The 16,769-nt window shown below is 42.9% G+C and overlaps 2 protein-coding genes and 1 long non-coding RNA gene across 3 annotated transcripts in view; 2 read left to right on the top strand and 1 right to left on the bottom strand.

Annotated features, from left to right (window-relative positions):
- The window catches only part of LOC105549392, a 36,744-nt gene extending 21,401 nt beyond the window's left edge, over window positions 1–15,343 (bottom strand). Inside the window, exons 1-2 of the long non-coding RNA XR_001007536.1 lie at window positions 15,251–15,343; window positions 2,505–2,629 (exon numbers count right to left, since the gene is read on the bottom strand). This is a non-coding gene — a long non-coding RNA (uncharacterized LOC105549392). The remainder of the gene's footprint in view (window positions 1–2,504; window positions 2,630–15,250) is intronic.
- Window positions 4,211–5,905, top strand: CRYGC (crystallin, gamma C). Its single transcript, XM_011993906.1, has 3 exons — window positions 4,211–4,251; window positions 4,351–4,593; window positions 5,567–5,905. The coding sequence occupies exons 1-3, from the start codon at window positions 4,243–4,245 to the stop codon at window positions 5,837–5,839; spliced, it is 525 nt and encodes a 174-aa protein (XP_011849296.1). The 5' UTR covers window positions 4,211–4,242; the 3' UTR covers window positions 5,840–5,905.
- LOC105549391 (gamma-crystallin D) lies at window positions 9,686–12,552 on the top strand. The gene is made up of 3 exons (XM_011993907.1): window positions 9,686–9,783; window positions 9,894–10,136; window positions 12,214–12,552. Exons 1-3 carry the CDS (start codon window positions 9,775–9,777, stop codon window positions 12,484–12,486), a joined length of 525 nt encoding a protein of 174 aa, XP_011849297.1. The 5' UTR covers window positions 9,686–9,774; the 3' UTR covers window positions 12,487–12,552.
- Window positions 15,344–16,769: the final 1,426 nt, after the last annotated feature.

Here is a 16,769-nt window from a genome sequence, read left to right as displayed (position 1 = left end):
GAGGCTCGGGCATGGTGGGCTGCAGGTCCCGAGCCCTGCCCCGCGGGGAGGCAGCTGAGGCCCGGTGAGAATTCAAGCACAGTGCCAGCAGGCTAGCACTGCTAGGGGACCCAGCGCACCTGCTGCTGGCCCAGGTGCTAAGACCCTCACTGCCCGGGGCTGGCAGCCCCCGTCTGCCGCTCTGAGTGTGGGCCCGCCCAGCCCATGCTCACCCGGAGCTCGCACTGGCCTGTGATCCCTGTGCGCAGCTCCGACTCCCGCCTGCGCCTCTCCCTCCACACCTCCCCACAAGCAGAGGGAGCCGGCTCCAGCCTCGGCCTCGGCCTCGGCCAGCCCAGAGAGGAACTCCCACAGTGCCATGGCAGGCTGAAGGGCTCCTCAAGCGCTGCCAGAGTGGACGCCGAGGCTGAGGAGGCACCAAGAGCGAGGGCTGCTAGCATGTTGTCACCTCTCAATTCCATGTGTGTTTTTGCCCCTGAAGACCTTCCAGTGGGACAAGATGTGGAAGTGGAAGACAGTGATATTGATGATCCTGACCCTGTGTAGGCCTAAACTAATATGTGTGTTTGTGTCTTAGTTTTTCACAAAATTTTAAAAAGTAAAAGGCCAGGTGTGGTGGCTTACGCCTGTAATCCCAACATGTTGGGAGGCCGAGGCAGGCAGATCACTTGAGCCCAGGAGTGGAAGGTTCTTGTATCAGTTCGAATCCCAAGAGCGCGTCAACAGGCAACACAAGGAGGTGTGGAGCAACATGCTGTTTTAATGAGCACCTGGGTGCAGGCGGGGTGAGGCCTAAAGTGGTGTCAGCACCAAGTGAGGACGGCGCAAAGGTTTTATAGTCTCCTGTAAACAGGAAGTGTCCTAGTCTGACGTAACTGCTACTTTGTACCCAGATGGCCTCTTTCTCTATCTTGATCTTCAGGGATACTTGTCTTCCAGCCAGCTCTTTCCTGCTTCTGCTATCTTGCTGGTGCACGCTGCTGACACAAGTGGCCTTGCACCTTGGGACTGGGCCTGAGAAGGGAGGGGTTACTCATCCCCTTAAGCTTTCAGACCCCAGGGAGAATCTTACAAGGAGTTTGAGACCACCCTGGGCAACATAGCAAAACCCCATTTCTATTAAAAAAAAATAGAAAAAAGTTTATAATAAGGATAAAAAGAAAGAAAACATGTTTGTACAGCTATACAATGCTTGTGTTTTAAGCTAAATATTACTACAAAAGTGTCAAAAATGTTTAAAATGCTTAAAAGTTGATGAAGTTACAGTATGCTAATGTTAGTTTATTATTGAAGAAAGAAAAGCATTTTAAAATAAATGTTGTGTACCTAAGTGCACAGTGTGTAGAAAGTCTACAGTGGTGTACAGTAATGTCCTAGGCCTTCACATTCATTCACCCTCACTCACTGACTCACCCACAGCAACTTCCAGTCTTGCAAGCTCCATTCATGGTAAGTGTCCTATACAGGTGTACAATTTTTTATCGTTTATACCATATTTCTACTGTACCTTTTCTATGTTTACATTTGTTTAGAAACACAAATACTAGTGTGGTAGGCTGATCCATCTAGGTTTGTGTTAGTACACTCTATGATGTTCACACAACAATGAAATTTCTCAGAATGTATCCCACTGATAAGAGATGCATGGGGGAAGAGGAGACTAGAGAATGGAGGCATGGGCCAGGCGCAGTGGCTCACTCCTATAATCCCAGCACTTCAGGAGCCTGAGGTGGGAGGATTGCTTGAACCCAGGAGTTCGAGACCACCCTGGGCAACATAGTGAGACCTCATCTCTACAAAAAAATAAACAAAATTAGCCAGGCGTGGTAGCAGGCGCCTGTGGTCCCAAATTCTGCTGAAGTGGGAGAATCCCCTGAGCGAGAGAGGTAGAGGCTGCAGTGATCCAAGATCATGCTACTGTGCTCCAGCCTGGGAAACAGAGCGATACCTTATCTCAAAAAAAATAAAAATGAAAAGAGCCAGAGAATGGAGGTGCAAGTGAGTAGCGGTGTTGCAGGCAAGCGTGAAGCCCAAGAACCTGCCTCTGCCCCCAGCAAGGCCCTGGCAGGGCCAACGACTGCAAGCTGCATGGCGAGGGCCCAGGTCATAAGGAACGGGCACATTCGGACATGAGAGTGGGGTTGAAAAATATAGGCCAGTAAAGCTGAATGAAATTGTCAGGAATGAATACACCGTGGGCAGGCTGCAGATCTTTGCAAGAGAAGGGAATATGCCTCACATCATCTTTGCTGGCCCCCTGGGAACTGACAAAGTTATAAGCATCCTGGGCCCAGCACTGAAGGATGCCATGCTGGAACTCAGTGCTTCAAAATGGCAAGGGCATTGATGTTGCGAGGAATAAAATCGAAATGTTTGCTCGACAAAAAGTCATCCTTCCTAAAGGTCAGCATAAGATCATCATCCTGGATGAAGCAGACAGCATAACTGATGGAGTCCAGCAAACCTTGAGGGGAACCGTGGAAATCTGCTCTAAAATGACTCACTGTGTTCTTGCTTTTAATGCTTCAGATAAGATCACCGTGAGGCTAGTGTGACAGCAGCATAGATGAAGGATCAGAGAGAGGCCAAATTTCGGGCTTGGACATCATGAAGAAGCTGTTATAGTAGTCTAAGAAGATAAAGGAGAGTTTTAGAATTCTACATTTGTGTAACTGGTGGTTCTTAGCTCCAGCCGCAGGTCAGCATCTCCAGTGGAGCTTTAAAGAAACTGCGAGTGTCCTGTTCCTACCCCAGCCAGACCGAATGGTCATCTGCCCAGAAGGGCCCAATATTCAGCACACATTGTGATTCCAGAGTCTTCCTGGGCCTGGACTGACTCATCTGAGGGCTTGTGGCACATGGATGTCTGCCTTGGAGGATCATTTCCCCATGTGGAAGCCCTGGCCAGCCAAGGCCATGCTGGGGCAGTGCTGGCTGAGGCCTCTGTCTGATTTGCACTTCAGTTGGGTGATTTGAGGAAGGATCTTAAAAATCTGGAGTTCACTCTAGATTAGATGTTAGCAGAAAGCAGGATTAATTTTGTGATTAGTTACCTCAAGAAATAGTACCCATGGGGAGGGGAGACTAGAACACGGATAAACCTGTAATCCATAAAGAAGTAGCAGTTAATCATTTTGGCTGAGAGAGTGAGGGCTTGGGATTTTGAGAGTGGAGCATTGACTTTGTTTTTGTCTGCGCTTAGGCAAAGTTAAGAAGTGGCTTTATTGTATCTCATTTCATCATGGTCTCAGAGTAGCCTTGTCTGAAGTTGTTATTTTGTGAGACTGTTTATGTCTAACAGGGGAGTAACATGTCCTCACTGTGAGTGCCAGGCCAGCATCTGAATGTCAGAGGCTGCCCTCTTGTCTCACTTTATTTCTCATTAATATGAGAAATAGTCCATGAGATAACTCATGCTCTGAGTGGTTATGTAATTTGCCATGGAGCTAATCAGTGGGCCTTCTGAGTGCAGGTGGCCTGAGTCCAAAGCTCACACTCTTGCCTGTGAAGCTTTACGGCCTCCCTCACGCTTGAAAAAGGGAAAGCAATCTATAAAGTAGGATACAGTACTTCTCAGTCTCAGGCCCAGTGACCACAGAAACCTTTCCCTTGCTTGTTATCATAAGTTCACCACCAGGGACTGATTTCTAGTTAGATGACGTGCCCACGAAAGGCAAGGTTAAGAGCTGTCTTAAAGCATTGGGTTAACGAAGTCAAAACTAGCCAAGATATGAATCTAGATTTGTGTCCTGCCCTGGACTGGAAAACTGCGTAAAGACAAAAATTTAAGGTACAGCAGTCTCTACCATCCAGGAAAATGAGTCAGTGTTTGTGGCATTCTACATCAACGACCTCTCTGGAATCCTGGAGCGATTCTATAATGGCATAGATCTTTCCCAGAAAATTCACAGGAAATTACTCAATCATATAGAGAGAGCCATGAATTTCGGGTCAAAAGTTCAGACTGATGCGCAGATAAATTTAGAAAACAGTAACAATCCAAATAAAAGCAACACAGAGCAGTATGTGCAGGACAGCGTTAGAATATACCAGAGAACAAGGACACAATCTACAATCATTTCCAGTGAATGCAGCATGTTAAAGAGATGCGTAAAATCCCCTTACCGCCGAGGGCCCCTTTTGTGTTGTTCTTGCCAACGCAGCAGCCATCCTGCTATATAGACTGGCTGTGCGGCCGCAGGCCCCATCACACTGAACTCACATCATCCGTGTCAACCAGCCATGGGGAAGGTAAGCAGAACACAAAAAATAAAATGAAAAAAAAAATTGCCGTTATGTAATGCCTGTTAAGAGCAAATAATGCAATTTGGAATGATTCTTCCTTTGCAGATCACCTTCTATGAGGACAAGGCCTTCCAGGGCCGCAGCTACGAATCCACCACTGACTGCCCCAACCTGCAGACGTATTTAAGCCGCTGCAACTCCATCCGGGTGGAAAGTGGCTGCTGGATGCTCTATGAGCGTCCCAACTACCAAGGTCAACAATACTTGCTGCGGAGAGGGGAGTACCCTGACTACCAGCAATGGATGGGCCTCAGCGACTCCATCCGCTCCTGTTGTCTCATCCCCCAGGTGAGTTTTCTAGATTTCCATCATGCCGCCGGAGTGTCCCCACTGTATGGTCAATGTGGGTTAGAGGGAGGGAGGTTTGCATTTAAAAACTCCTAAGGGTTAGATGGACATCAGAGACCTGCATAAGTCAGATAGATAACATGGACAAAAACAGCAGAGAAATGTAAGGAAGAACCCACTTAGAGGGAGAATCCGTTTTACTTTAAATTTTTGCTACCAATAAGTCAATTAAAAGTGGTTTGTAACAAATGTAATATCATAATGGGATATAAAACAAAACTTGCAAATGGGAAGCTGGTTGGGCATACAAAGACGGTATTTTTAACAAATTGTTTTGCCTATAGAAAAAGAATTTCTGATGAATTAATTAGATAGGTTCCACTGTGGACAAGTAAACCTTCAAAGCTGTATTGTTAATATAGGCTATTCAAAGGTTGTGTCCAACTTTGGAAAAGGTAATTTTTCTTAATTTGGAAAATCAGTTACATTCTCATTCCAAATGACTATTTAAATTAACTTTACACTGAAGTACAAGATTTTTTAAATCTTACTTTAGTAGTAAATTTATATGTTTATAAATTTGCGAGATAATACTCTTACTAAAAGAATACTAGTCAAAATAAACTATTTCTATTTTTTCCCCGAAATGTAGTTTGAATTAACACAGGTAATTAGGAATCAAGATATCTGAGTTCTTGATGGATTCTAACTCAGCGTTTGAACCTCTTAAAAATTCCATCTCCTAAATAAGAATGAATTTCAGGTCAAAAAGAAAATGAGCATAGCAGTATTTAGGTGCCAGTGGAAGACAGATCCATGCGCAGCATCCACAGTAATCTACATTTTACACTGTCTAAATTTGACATTGACAATTCCATGCCCCACCCTACCAAGTTCATCTGTTCTTTGGTTGGACAAATTCCGGAAGAGACTCATTTGCTTTTCTCTATCCTTCTTTCTGCGGACCGAGTAGACAGGCTCCCACAGGCTGCGGCTGTACGAGAGAGAAGACCACAAAGGCCTCATGATGGAGCTGAGTGAGGACTGCCCCAGCATCCAGGACCGCTTCCACCTCAGCGAGATCCGTTCCCTCCACGTGCTGGAGGGCTGCTGGGTCCTCTACGAGCTGCCCAACTACCGGGGGCGCCAATACCTGCTAAGGCCCCAAGAGTACAGGCGGTGCCAGGACTGGGGGGCCATGGATGCTAAGGCTGGCTCTTTGCGGAGAGTGGTGGATTTATACTGAAATAGCTTAACACTACCAATTTCCCATTTTGGAACCTAATAAAGATTTAGTCTGCAGTATTGGCAATTGCTGACTTCTGTCGTTCTTTCATTGTGCAAATCAGTTCACCTTTAAATTTCCTTGTAAAAGTTAAGTGAATGGGGCAGGAGACGGGGCCTGTTGGAGAAGAGCTTCAAGGTAGAGTGAGTTTGAACAAGCCTCGGATGTTAGGGTGGAGGCAGGGTGTAGCCTGCCTGAGAAAGAAAAGGCAGGGCAATGCCAGAGACCTGGGAGAGGCTGACTGGCGAGAACGGAGGCATTCAACTAAGTACCTTGAGGAACAATAGTTCGGAATTTTCCTTCTAACCAAAAATGTGGGTCAGACAAAAGGCAAAGTCAGATGAGTGGTGAGGGCACACTTAACTTGGCCAACAGCCTGATTAGACTATACAAAGGATTGTACTTTTGTTTACTTTCAGGCACAGTATTGTATAAGTAATGCCAGAGCCACTACGGCCACTGTCGTACCTTTGAACAAAGTTAAAGACCATTCATCTCCTTTTGAAAATGACTCCTGTCCAGGACTGTAGCTCTTGGTCAGTACTACCCCTGGCCCAAATGCTGTGTTTTTGTTTGTTTGTTTGTTTGTTGAGATGGAGTCTTGCTCTGTCACCCAGGCTGGAGTGCAGTGACCGGATCTCAGCTCACTGCAAGCTCCGCCTCCCGGGTTCACGCCATTCTCCTGCCTCAGCCTCCCGAGTAGCTGGGACTACAGGCACCCGCCATGTCGCCCTGCTAGTTTTTTGTAGTTTTTAGTAGAGACGGAATTTCACCGTGTTAGCCAGGATGGTCTCGATCTCCTGACCTCGTGATCCACCCGTCTCGGCCTCCCAAAGTGCTGGGATTACAGGCTTCAGCCACCGCGCCCGGCCAAATGCTGTGTTAATTACAGAAACTGCACATCAGTTTCATGGTGACCAGCTATTGCAAATAAATTAATAAGAGATACACATCAATCTTTTAAATAGATTTGCATGGTATAGTGTACCCCAAACATAAAAAGTAACTACAAAAAACATCGTCCTGCCATAAGGACACATGTGTATATGTTCATCACAGCACTATTCACGACAACAAAGACGTGGAGTCAACCTAAATGTCCATCAATGGTAGGCTGGGTTTTACAAAGTGATACATACACACAATGGAATACTATGCAGCCATAAAAAAAGAATGAGACCCTGTCCTTTGCAGCAACATAGGTGGAGCTGGAGGCCAATATCCTAAGCAAACTAACACAGGAACAGAAAACAAAATACCTCCAGGTTGGAGAGGATCGAAAAACTACCTGTCAGGTACTATACTTATCACCTGGGTGATAAAATAATCCGTACACCAAACCCCCACAACACACAATTTACCTGTATTACAAACCTGGATATGTGCCCCTGAATCTAAAATAAAAGTTAAAATAAATAAATAAGTCCCGTAACTACAAAACGGGCCCAAATTTAAAGGTGCATTAAAGAAAGCCATAATTTCTGGAGCCTTTGATTAAACTAAAATCTGCTTGCTCATAAGCAAAGCCCTAAAAAGTTTTTTTTAAAAAAAAAGAAAGAAAAGAAAGCAATTGCAAGTCTTTTCATCAGTAGAGAATTAATTTATTTTAACTTAAAAATTTCCCTTCAAAGTAAAAGTCCTCCCATAATCTTACTACTCTACAAATTCTATAAAGAAGTAGAAGGGAGTCCTTCTGATGCCCCTCATTGCTAACTCCTGTTTATAGTTGGTGAGCACCCTTCTGGGATTTTCGCCTTGTTTATATAGCTGTCTCATAAAACACATGCTTCTTTTCTTTACAAAAATGGAACCATGCTATATATATTAGTCTGCAACTTGCTTTTAAAATGTATTATAATATGGACATATATCTAGGTCAGTATCTTATTCTGTTTCATGGTTGAATTGCATCTTGTTGTTTGGAGGTCCCTTAGACCATTTCACCATTTGTCCACTTAAGTGACTGGGCTTTCCCAATGTTGCTTTGACCAACAATGCTGCAAAGAATGACATTGTACACGCTAACCCTGACGTGCCATAATTTTAAAAAGATAGTGACCTAGAAGTGAGACTACTGGCTCATACTGCAGGTTTATTTTATTTATTTATTTTTTGAGACATGGTCACACTCTGTTGTCCAGGATAGAGTGCAGTGGCACAAACACAGCTCACTGCAGCTTCGACCTCCCAGGATCAAGCAATGATCCTTCCATCTCAGCTTCCTAAGTAGCTGAGGCTACAGGAGTGCACCACCATGCCCAGCTAATTTTTTCATTTTTTATAGAAAGGGGGTCTCACTACGTTGCCAGGGGCTGGTCTCGAACTCCTGGGCTCAAGTGATCCTCCCACATTGGCCTCCAAAAGTGCTGGGATTACAGGTGTGAGCCACCACACCCAGCCACAAGTTTATTTTCCATTTCAATATCCTCCATTTATTAGCCACTAGAGACTCAACTTCTCTGAGTTAGGATCCTTACCAATTTTTGAGCACCTACCATGAGCCTGCTATATGTAGCAATGGGGATGAAGAAAACAATCAAAACAAAACAAAAGAAAAAGGTATTTCGCTACCACTGCAGAGCTCTACATAGAAAGAATACACAAAAAAAAAAAAAAAGCAGCAGCAGCAGCAGCCAGAAAATAAGAATTAAAATAATTTGTATTGCACATAGTTGGTGTTTAATTCATAAATACCACTTACAAAGATTTATGACTCAAAGACAAGACAAAGTACTTCCATGGGTTGACACAGGGCTGTGAGCAATTCTTTGAACATGAAAGAAGCTGGACACAGGTCATTTTCCACTCCAGTGCTCTTTCCAGTCCATCAAACTGTTCTCTTCCAGGCCAATAAATACTTTCTAAAGTCTTCCTCGAGTCCAGCTTCTAGACATTTATTCCTTCCTCTCCCTGCATCATTCCAGCCATAGCTCCCCTTCGTGTTCATGCAATTAATTTCCTCTGAGTCAAAGGCCTTGTGTACTCTCGCTCGTTCAGAGAACAAAGGTGTATTCTAGATCCCACTAGAAATGTTTCTTAGGAATTTGGTTTTATTTAATAATAAGCTAAGAGATCATGTTTTTCTGTTTCGCACATATTACTTTTCTAATTTCCTCAAACGTAGATATTTCCCTTTTTAGTTCTTTCTGAGATTAAGCATCTTAGAACTAACTATTCTCTCTTTTGAATCACGGCACCACCATTAGCTAAGAGAAAAACATCTAATTCTCAGCTCCTTCCAGGTATAACTGTAACAAGATCAGACCCAATATCGAAAATTCATGTTTGCTGTGTGTTTTACCATAATAAAGGTTCAAAATTCTGTGAACTCTCTTGATAAAATATTCCAATTTCTTACACCCTTTCATGACGACGTTCTCTTAAAGGACTAAACTTGAAATTTTCAACATTCAGTTAAGCCCATTTCCTTCCTATTAACAATCAGTATTCAGCATTGTGGCACGTAAGTAATACTGTAGTTCTGACAGATTAATTTATATTTGCCTTATTCAGAGTCTTTGCTTTTTCTGCTCCCCGACTTAAACTTTTTTTGTTTTTCCCCAACCTATACAAACAAAAGCGTGAACTATATGTGAAATAGCTGAAGCTCCACTTCTATTATAAATAGACAATGTCCCAAATTACCTTTTTACAAACATTCTCAATAGCATCAGCCAATGATAGCAATCCGAACACTCCAGAGAGAATGGGACCAAAATCCACAATGAGCCCCGCGGACTAGGACAGCAAAGAATAAAAAGAGAACACGAAAATGCCCTTGCTCCCCTCCGCGGGCCCCTTTTGTGCGGTTCTTGCCAACGCAGCAGCCCTCCCGCTATATAGCCCCGCCGCGCCGCCGCCCCACCCGCTCAGCCCCGCAGTGCGTCCAGCCAGCCATGGGGAAGGTGAGCCCAGCCCGCGCCCGGGGCCCCGGGAGCTTCCTGCATGGCGGGGGCCGGAGACTGGGGCAGGGGCAGGCCTGTGAGCCCTCGCCTTGCCTCGCCTTGCCTTGCAGATCACTCTCTACGAGGACCGGGGCTTCCAGGGCCGCCACTACGAATGCAGCAGCGACCACCCCAACCTGCAGCCCTACTTGAGCCGCTGCAATTCGGTGCGCGTGGACAGCGGCTGCTGGATGCTCTATGAGCTGCCCAACTACTCGGGCCTCCAATACTTCCTGCGCCGCGGCGACTATGCCGACCACCAGCAGTGGATGGGCCTCAGCGACTCGGTCCGCTCCTGCCGCCTCATCCCCCACGTGAGTGCAGCCTCATGTCAGGACCCAGGCCCTCAGGACACTCACTGGATGGTTTCAAGCAAAAGTTAAACATTAGAAGTAGTGATGAGTCACAATAACTCAGAGTGGACAAAAGATGAACTATAGTGGATTAAGTCAATAGAGTTTGCCCCTCACAAAAGCAAAGTGTTACCCAGATACCAATTAATCACAATTAATCCACAAATATTTATTGAGTAGGAATGTGTCGCCTGCCCTAGGGGTTGTATAAGACTTTAAAGTCCTGTTCTGGAATCATTTAGAATGGAGTTGTAGAAAAACCACTAATACCCATTAGAAGAATAAATGCTAGAGGGTACAGCAGTTACTAGGCAAAGAGACGTTTTCCCCTTTTTGCTCCTGTCTTGCACATTTTGGGTTTTCCCAACCTATATGAGTAAGATTTTCCTTCAATGGAGAGCAACACAGATATTTCACACAGGTGCCACGTATATCCCATACGTGTGTGAGAACACTAATGTTTATGAAAAATTCGTCCTTGGACTTACTGATTTTTTCCCCATTTTTCTTCATTGCATTCACAAATTATTGATTTATAATTAATTGTTCTTTAATACATTACCTTAATATTTAATATTTAATAGTTTAATATGTTTAAAATACTTATATTTTAAAAAGAAGGCTTATATATTTAACATATGATATTTATCTCATTTATTTAAACAATGCATTATCATTTAATTCAGTATATTAAATGATATATTTAATATATTTTACTTATATTTAAAATACATTATGTTTTAATATTTTAAATATATTTACATTAAATATATTTAATGAATATAATGTATTTTATAATATATCTAGTTAATAAGTATGTATTTAATATGTTTATATAACTATAAATTATATTATATTTTAAATATATTTTAATATATTTTTAATATATTTCATTTACGTTATATTTATTTTTGGGAGGTTGTTGTTTTGTTTTGTGTTTTTGAGACAGAGTGTCACTCTGACGCCCAGGCTGGAGTGCAGTGGTGAGATCTCAGCTAACTGCGACCTCCACCTCCCGGATTCAAATGATTCTCCTCTCTCAGTCTCCTGAGCAGCTGGAGTTACAGGAGCACACCACCACACCCAGCTAATTTTTGTATTTTTATTTTTATTTTTATTTTATTTATTTATTTATTTATTTTTTGGACAAAGTCTTGCTCTGTCCCTCAGGCTGGAGAGCAGTGGCATGATCTTGGCACACTGCAACCTCTGCTTCCCGGGTCCAAGCAATTCTCTTCCCGAGTAGCTGGGATTACAGGCACGCACCACCACACCTGGCTAACTTTTGTATTTTTAGTATAGACAAGGTTTTGTCATATTCGTCAGGGTGGTCTTGAACTCCTGACCTCAAGTGATCCACCCGCCTCGGCTTCCCAAGGGGTTGGGACTACAGGAATGAGCCACTACCCCAGCCCTTATATTTGTGTATTTTAAATATATTTTATTTATGTTTTAGTAAAGTTATTTTTAAATAAAATGTAATTTTTAAAATAAATATAATTTTAATTTATACTTATAAAATATAATTTGAATATAATTATTAAAATAAAATATAATTATTTTGAAATAAAATATAATTTTATATATTTTATATTTTAAATATAGTATATAATTAAATATATTAGATATGTATATTAAAATTATACATAATTTAAATACATTTCTTTATAATTTAATGTTTATTTTAATATTAAAGCATTTCTTCAAAATGGCATAAAATAGTAATAAGCTGTTACAGGTTTGGGTTTGTGTGTGGTACAGGATACTGAGCATAGGAGTCAGCTCATGCTGAGAAATAGCTGAATATATTAAAGAGTGAGATTTCCTTCTGAATTTCTTCACCACACTTTATAATCTTGAAAAGGTACTGAATTTCTGCCCTCGGTAATGAGGAGTTTATAAATATTCAGAATTCATTAAATTTTGCCATGTATTTCTAAATGACTTGAGCAGGTCCTCACCAAGCTGGACTGCCTGACAATGCATTGGAATCGTTTCACGGTTGCTTTTCTCCTCCTTTTATTTCTGGGTCTGCCAGGCTGGCTCTCACAGGATCAGACTCTATGAGAGGGAGGACTACAGAGGCCAGATGATAGAGTTCACTGAGGACTGCTCCTCTCTTCAGGACCGCTTCCACTTCAATGAAATCCACTCCCTCAACGTGCTGGAGGGCTCCTGGGTCCTCTACGAGCTGCCCAACTACCGAGGACGGCAGTACCTGCTGACGCCGGGGGACTACAGGCGCTACCAGGACTGGGGGTCCATGAATGCCAGAGTGGGCTCTCTGAGGAGAGTCATAGATTTCTCCTGAAATATGTCCTCCTTTGTCATTTCTTAATTTGGAAACTAATAAAATATTTTCTGTGTGTTCCTGGCACTGATTTGCTTGTGTCTTTACTGTGCCCTACTTCTATCTTATTTTATTTACACACACGAGGCAAATAGCAACCAAGATGTATAATACATAGAAAACAAAGGAAGTTCTCAAAACAGAAAGACGTCTTTATATTAAGTAGAACTTAACAGTTTGCCAAAGTTTCATAGTACATTACCTTATTTGATTCTCTGGCCTTTAAACAGCTTGCCGCTTCAAACCAGATTTTCAGAAATCTGTTTAGATTTCAGTTTTTCTCTGAGGAGTGAGGACCTGAAAACGTAGATTCAGATAGTGTGACGAACTTTTTCAATCAGGGATTCTGAACCTGGGTACCATAAGGCATGTCCATTTTTGAATTCTCTAAAATTGTATACAAAAGTTGAGTTGACAAATCTCTGTCCGGCTCCCTTACTACAGAGGTGGCCATGTGGCCTTCTTCTGGCCATCGAATCGTAAGTGAGAAATGATGATAGGGAGGGAGAAGAGATGGTTCTGTAAAAACTTTTGCCTTTCTCATGAAAGGGAGCAGATGACCTTGGTGCCACAGTTCCCTCTTATTTCTTACACTCAAGAAATGAGAGCTATGAGATAAAGGCCAGGAGAATTTCAGAGATGTTGGCCTACACGTGGCTGAGCCCCTGGACCATGCTAACAACCTTTTACCTTTAGACTTCTTACAATGGCAGTCAAATAAACCACATTTTGTTTAAGCCTCTGCTATAGGGGCTGGGTATTCTGTTATCTGCAGTTCAACACACATTTCTAGCTGATGTAGAGTATATGTGAGTTTTCCTTAGGTAACTGTACAGAATTTTATTTAGAGACATTCCTAATTTTAAAATGAAAAGAAAAAGAAAAAGAAAAGATGGGAGCTAAATGATGAGAGCACACACGTGGTCACAAAGAAGGAAACAGCAGACACTGGACCTGTTTGAGGGTGAAGAGTGGCAGGAGGGAGAGAATCAGAAGAAATAACTATTGGGTACTAGGCTTAGTACCTGGGTGATGAAATAATCTGTACAACAAATCCCCGTGAACAAGTTTACCTGCATAGCAAATATGCATATGTACCCCAAGCCTAAAATAAAAGTTGAAAAAAAAAAAAAGGAGTGGGGGAGGAGAGAAAAAGAAAGAAAGGGAGGGAGAGGGAGAGAAGGGCCATTATAGAACATTGTAGTTGTAAGATAAGATGGTTAATATATTTTAAATCTGTATATCATATAACCTAGCTAACTCATTTTATGTAGAGTAAACTGAGGTCTAACTCCAATGTCACACTCAAAAACAGAGGTGGAATCAGAAGCCAGAATCACAGCTCAGAAACTGCTGGTTTTCTATTATAAAATCAGCAAGATTTTGGCCAGGTGCAGTGACTCATGCCTGTAATTCCAGCACTTTGGGAGGCTGAGGTGGGAGGATCACCTTAGGTCAGGAGTTTGAGACCAGCTTGGGCAACCTGGTAAAACCCCATCTCTACTAAAAATACAAAAATTAGTTGGGCATGGTGGCGGGTGCCTGTAATCCCAGCTACTTAGGAGGCTGAGGCAGGAGAACTGCTTGAGCTCAGGAGGTGGATGTTGTAGTGAGCTGAGATCACACCACTGCACTTCAGTCTGGGCAATAGAGCGAGACTCTGGGAAAAAAAAAAAAAAAAAAAAACGGGAAGATTTTATAAAATCTATTATGAAATTTTGTCAAAATAATGACAACACTAGCTCATAGATTATTACCATGAGGTCATTGCAAACAACCAACAAGGAATTGAATTAAAAATCTTGGGGCGGGGTGCGGTGGCTCATGCCTGTAATCCCAGCACTTTGGGAGGCTGAGGCGGGCGGATCACGAGGTCAGGAGATGGAGACCATCCTGGCTAACACGGTGAAACCCCTTCTCTACCAAAAATACAAAAATAAATTAGCCGGCCGTGGTGGTGGGCGCCTGTAGTCCCAGTTACTCTGGAGGCTGAGGCAGGAGAATGGCGTGAACCCGGGAGGCGGAGCTTGCAGTGAGCCGAGATCGCGCCACTGCATTCCAGCCTGGGCGACAGAGCAAGACTCCATCTCAAAAAAAAAAAAAAAAAAAAATTGGATAATCCAAAGCTGCATTCTCTGAATACACACGGGCACACACACACACATAAAGCTAAATATATTTATATAACCTCATCAATATGCATATGTGTTAGTATACTATGTATAAGGCAGTCCTACAATATATTCACTTATATTGGTTCTTTTCCTACCTCTTATTCTGTCTTATTTGTACTCTCATTAGAATTTTAGAAAGGAGGAGTCACTATGTCAGTGCTTAGAGGCTAATCTGATCATGTCATTTCCCTGATTAAAAATCTTTGAAGTTCCTTCACTTCCCACAGGAAAACATTCGAATTCCTGAGAACCTGACCCCCAGCCTATCTACCTCATCTCCCATTTCCTGACCTCAGCTGTCCTTCCTTCCCATCTCACCTGAGTCCTCCAAGCACACCAAACACTTTCACATCTCTTTGCCCTTACTTACATCTCTTCCACACCAGGATTTCTCTTGTGACCCTTCTCCCTGGTGAGTTACTCAACCTTTAACTAGATTAAAATTCACCCTAATCCCACAGCCAGAAATGGATCTGACTTAATGCTTTAGACTGAAAGTAGCAGCAACTTCATATCAAATAGACAAGCAAGATGGAAATCTACTAGCTCACGTGACAGGAAGTCTTGGGAGCACAGGGTTTAGGGATGGTTGATTCAGCAGCTCAACAGCATCATCAAGGCCCCAGGTTTTCTCTGACTCCGGCAGTATTTAGCAGCTGCATCATCCTAAAGCTGGTATCCCTGGTAACCATAGGATCTCTATTAGCTGCAACTGGGGCAATATATAAGAAAGGGTGAGTGAAGAAACACAAGAGCGTCTTCGCCTATAGCACAATTGTGTCCAGAGCACAAATTCCCAGGATTGAAGAGAACCTTAAAATATTATCTGATTCTTGAGTGTGAGCTTTGGTGTTACAGGGAAATCAGAATGAACTGAATAAAGGGAGAAAGAGGGATGAAGTCCAAGGAGGGAAGGGTACAAATAGGAAAAAAAAAAGTTTAAGATGTCAGTTATATTCAATATTCTTTTATTTCTCTTTATAAAGTAAGAGAACCATAAGATTTTTTTTTTTTTTTTTTTTTTTTGAGACAGAGTCTTGCTCTGTCACCCAGGCTGGAGTGCAGAGGCGAGATCTCGGCTCACTGCAAGCTCCGCCTCCCGCGTTTATGCCATTCTCCTGCCTCAGCCTCCCAAGTAACTGGGACTACAGGTGCCCCCCACCATGCCCGGCTACTTTTATTTTGTAATTTTAGTAGAGACAGGGTTTCACCGTGTTAGCCAGGATTGTCTCCATCTGCTGACCTCGTGATCTGCCCGCCGTGGCCTCCCAAAGTGCTGGGATTACAGGCGTGAGCCACCACGACCGGCCAGAATTTTTTTTTTTTTTTTAACTGGAGAGGACAACAGGTAGGGAATGCAGTGGTGCAATCTCGGCTCACTACAACCTCCGTCTCCTGGGTTCAAGTGATTCTCCTGCCTCAGCCTCCCCAGTAGCTGGAATAACAGGTATACACCACCATGCCTGGCTAATTTTTGTATTTTTAGTTAGAGATGAGGCTTCACCATGTTGACCAGGCTGGTCTCAAACTCCTGACCTCAAGTGATCCACCTGCCTTGGCTTCCCAAAGTGCTGGAATTACAGGTGTGAGCCACTGTGCCCGGCTGACTATAAGAAATTTAAAGTAAACTTTGTTTTAGACACTCTTTAACGCCTTTATAATCCATGGAATTCACCGTCTTGGGAGGCAATTTAGATGGTACCAACTATTGGCAAACATTTACACTTCTTCAGTGCTTTGTGATAATGAGGAGTTGAACGTCACAAGAACAGCAGAGGGAGAAATATGAACCAACTTTTGAGCCTACTTCTAGGAATCTATCCTAATAAACAATTCCTAAACATGAAAAAAAAGTGTTATGTACAAACTACTCACTCAATATTTATTATAATAAAACTGTAGCAGGACAAGCCACAGATAAAACCCCTCAGACACCGAGTTAAAGAAGGAATAGCTTTATTCGGCTGGGAGTTTCAGCAAGACTCACATCTCCAAAAACCACGCTCCCCAAGCGAGCAATTCCTGTCCCTTTTAAGGGCTTACAACTCTAAGGGGGTCCCCGTGAGAGGG

This window comes from Mandrillus leucophaeus, unplaced genomic scaffold, assembly GCF_000951045.1.
Source record: "Mandrillus leucophaeus isolate KB7577 unplaced genomic scaffold, Mleu.le_1.0 Scaffold436, whole genome shotgun sequence".
Taxonomy (NCBI): domain Eukaryota; kingdom Metazoa; phylum Chordata; class Mammalia; order Primates; family Cercopithecidae; genus Mandrillus; species Mandrillus leucophaeus.
This window is presented reverse-complemented; position numbering and strand designations above follow the sequence as displayed.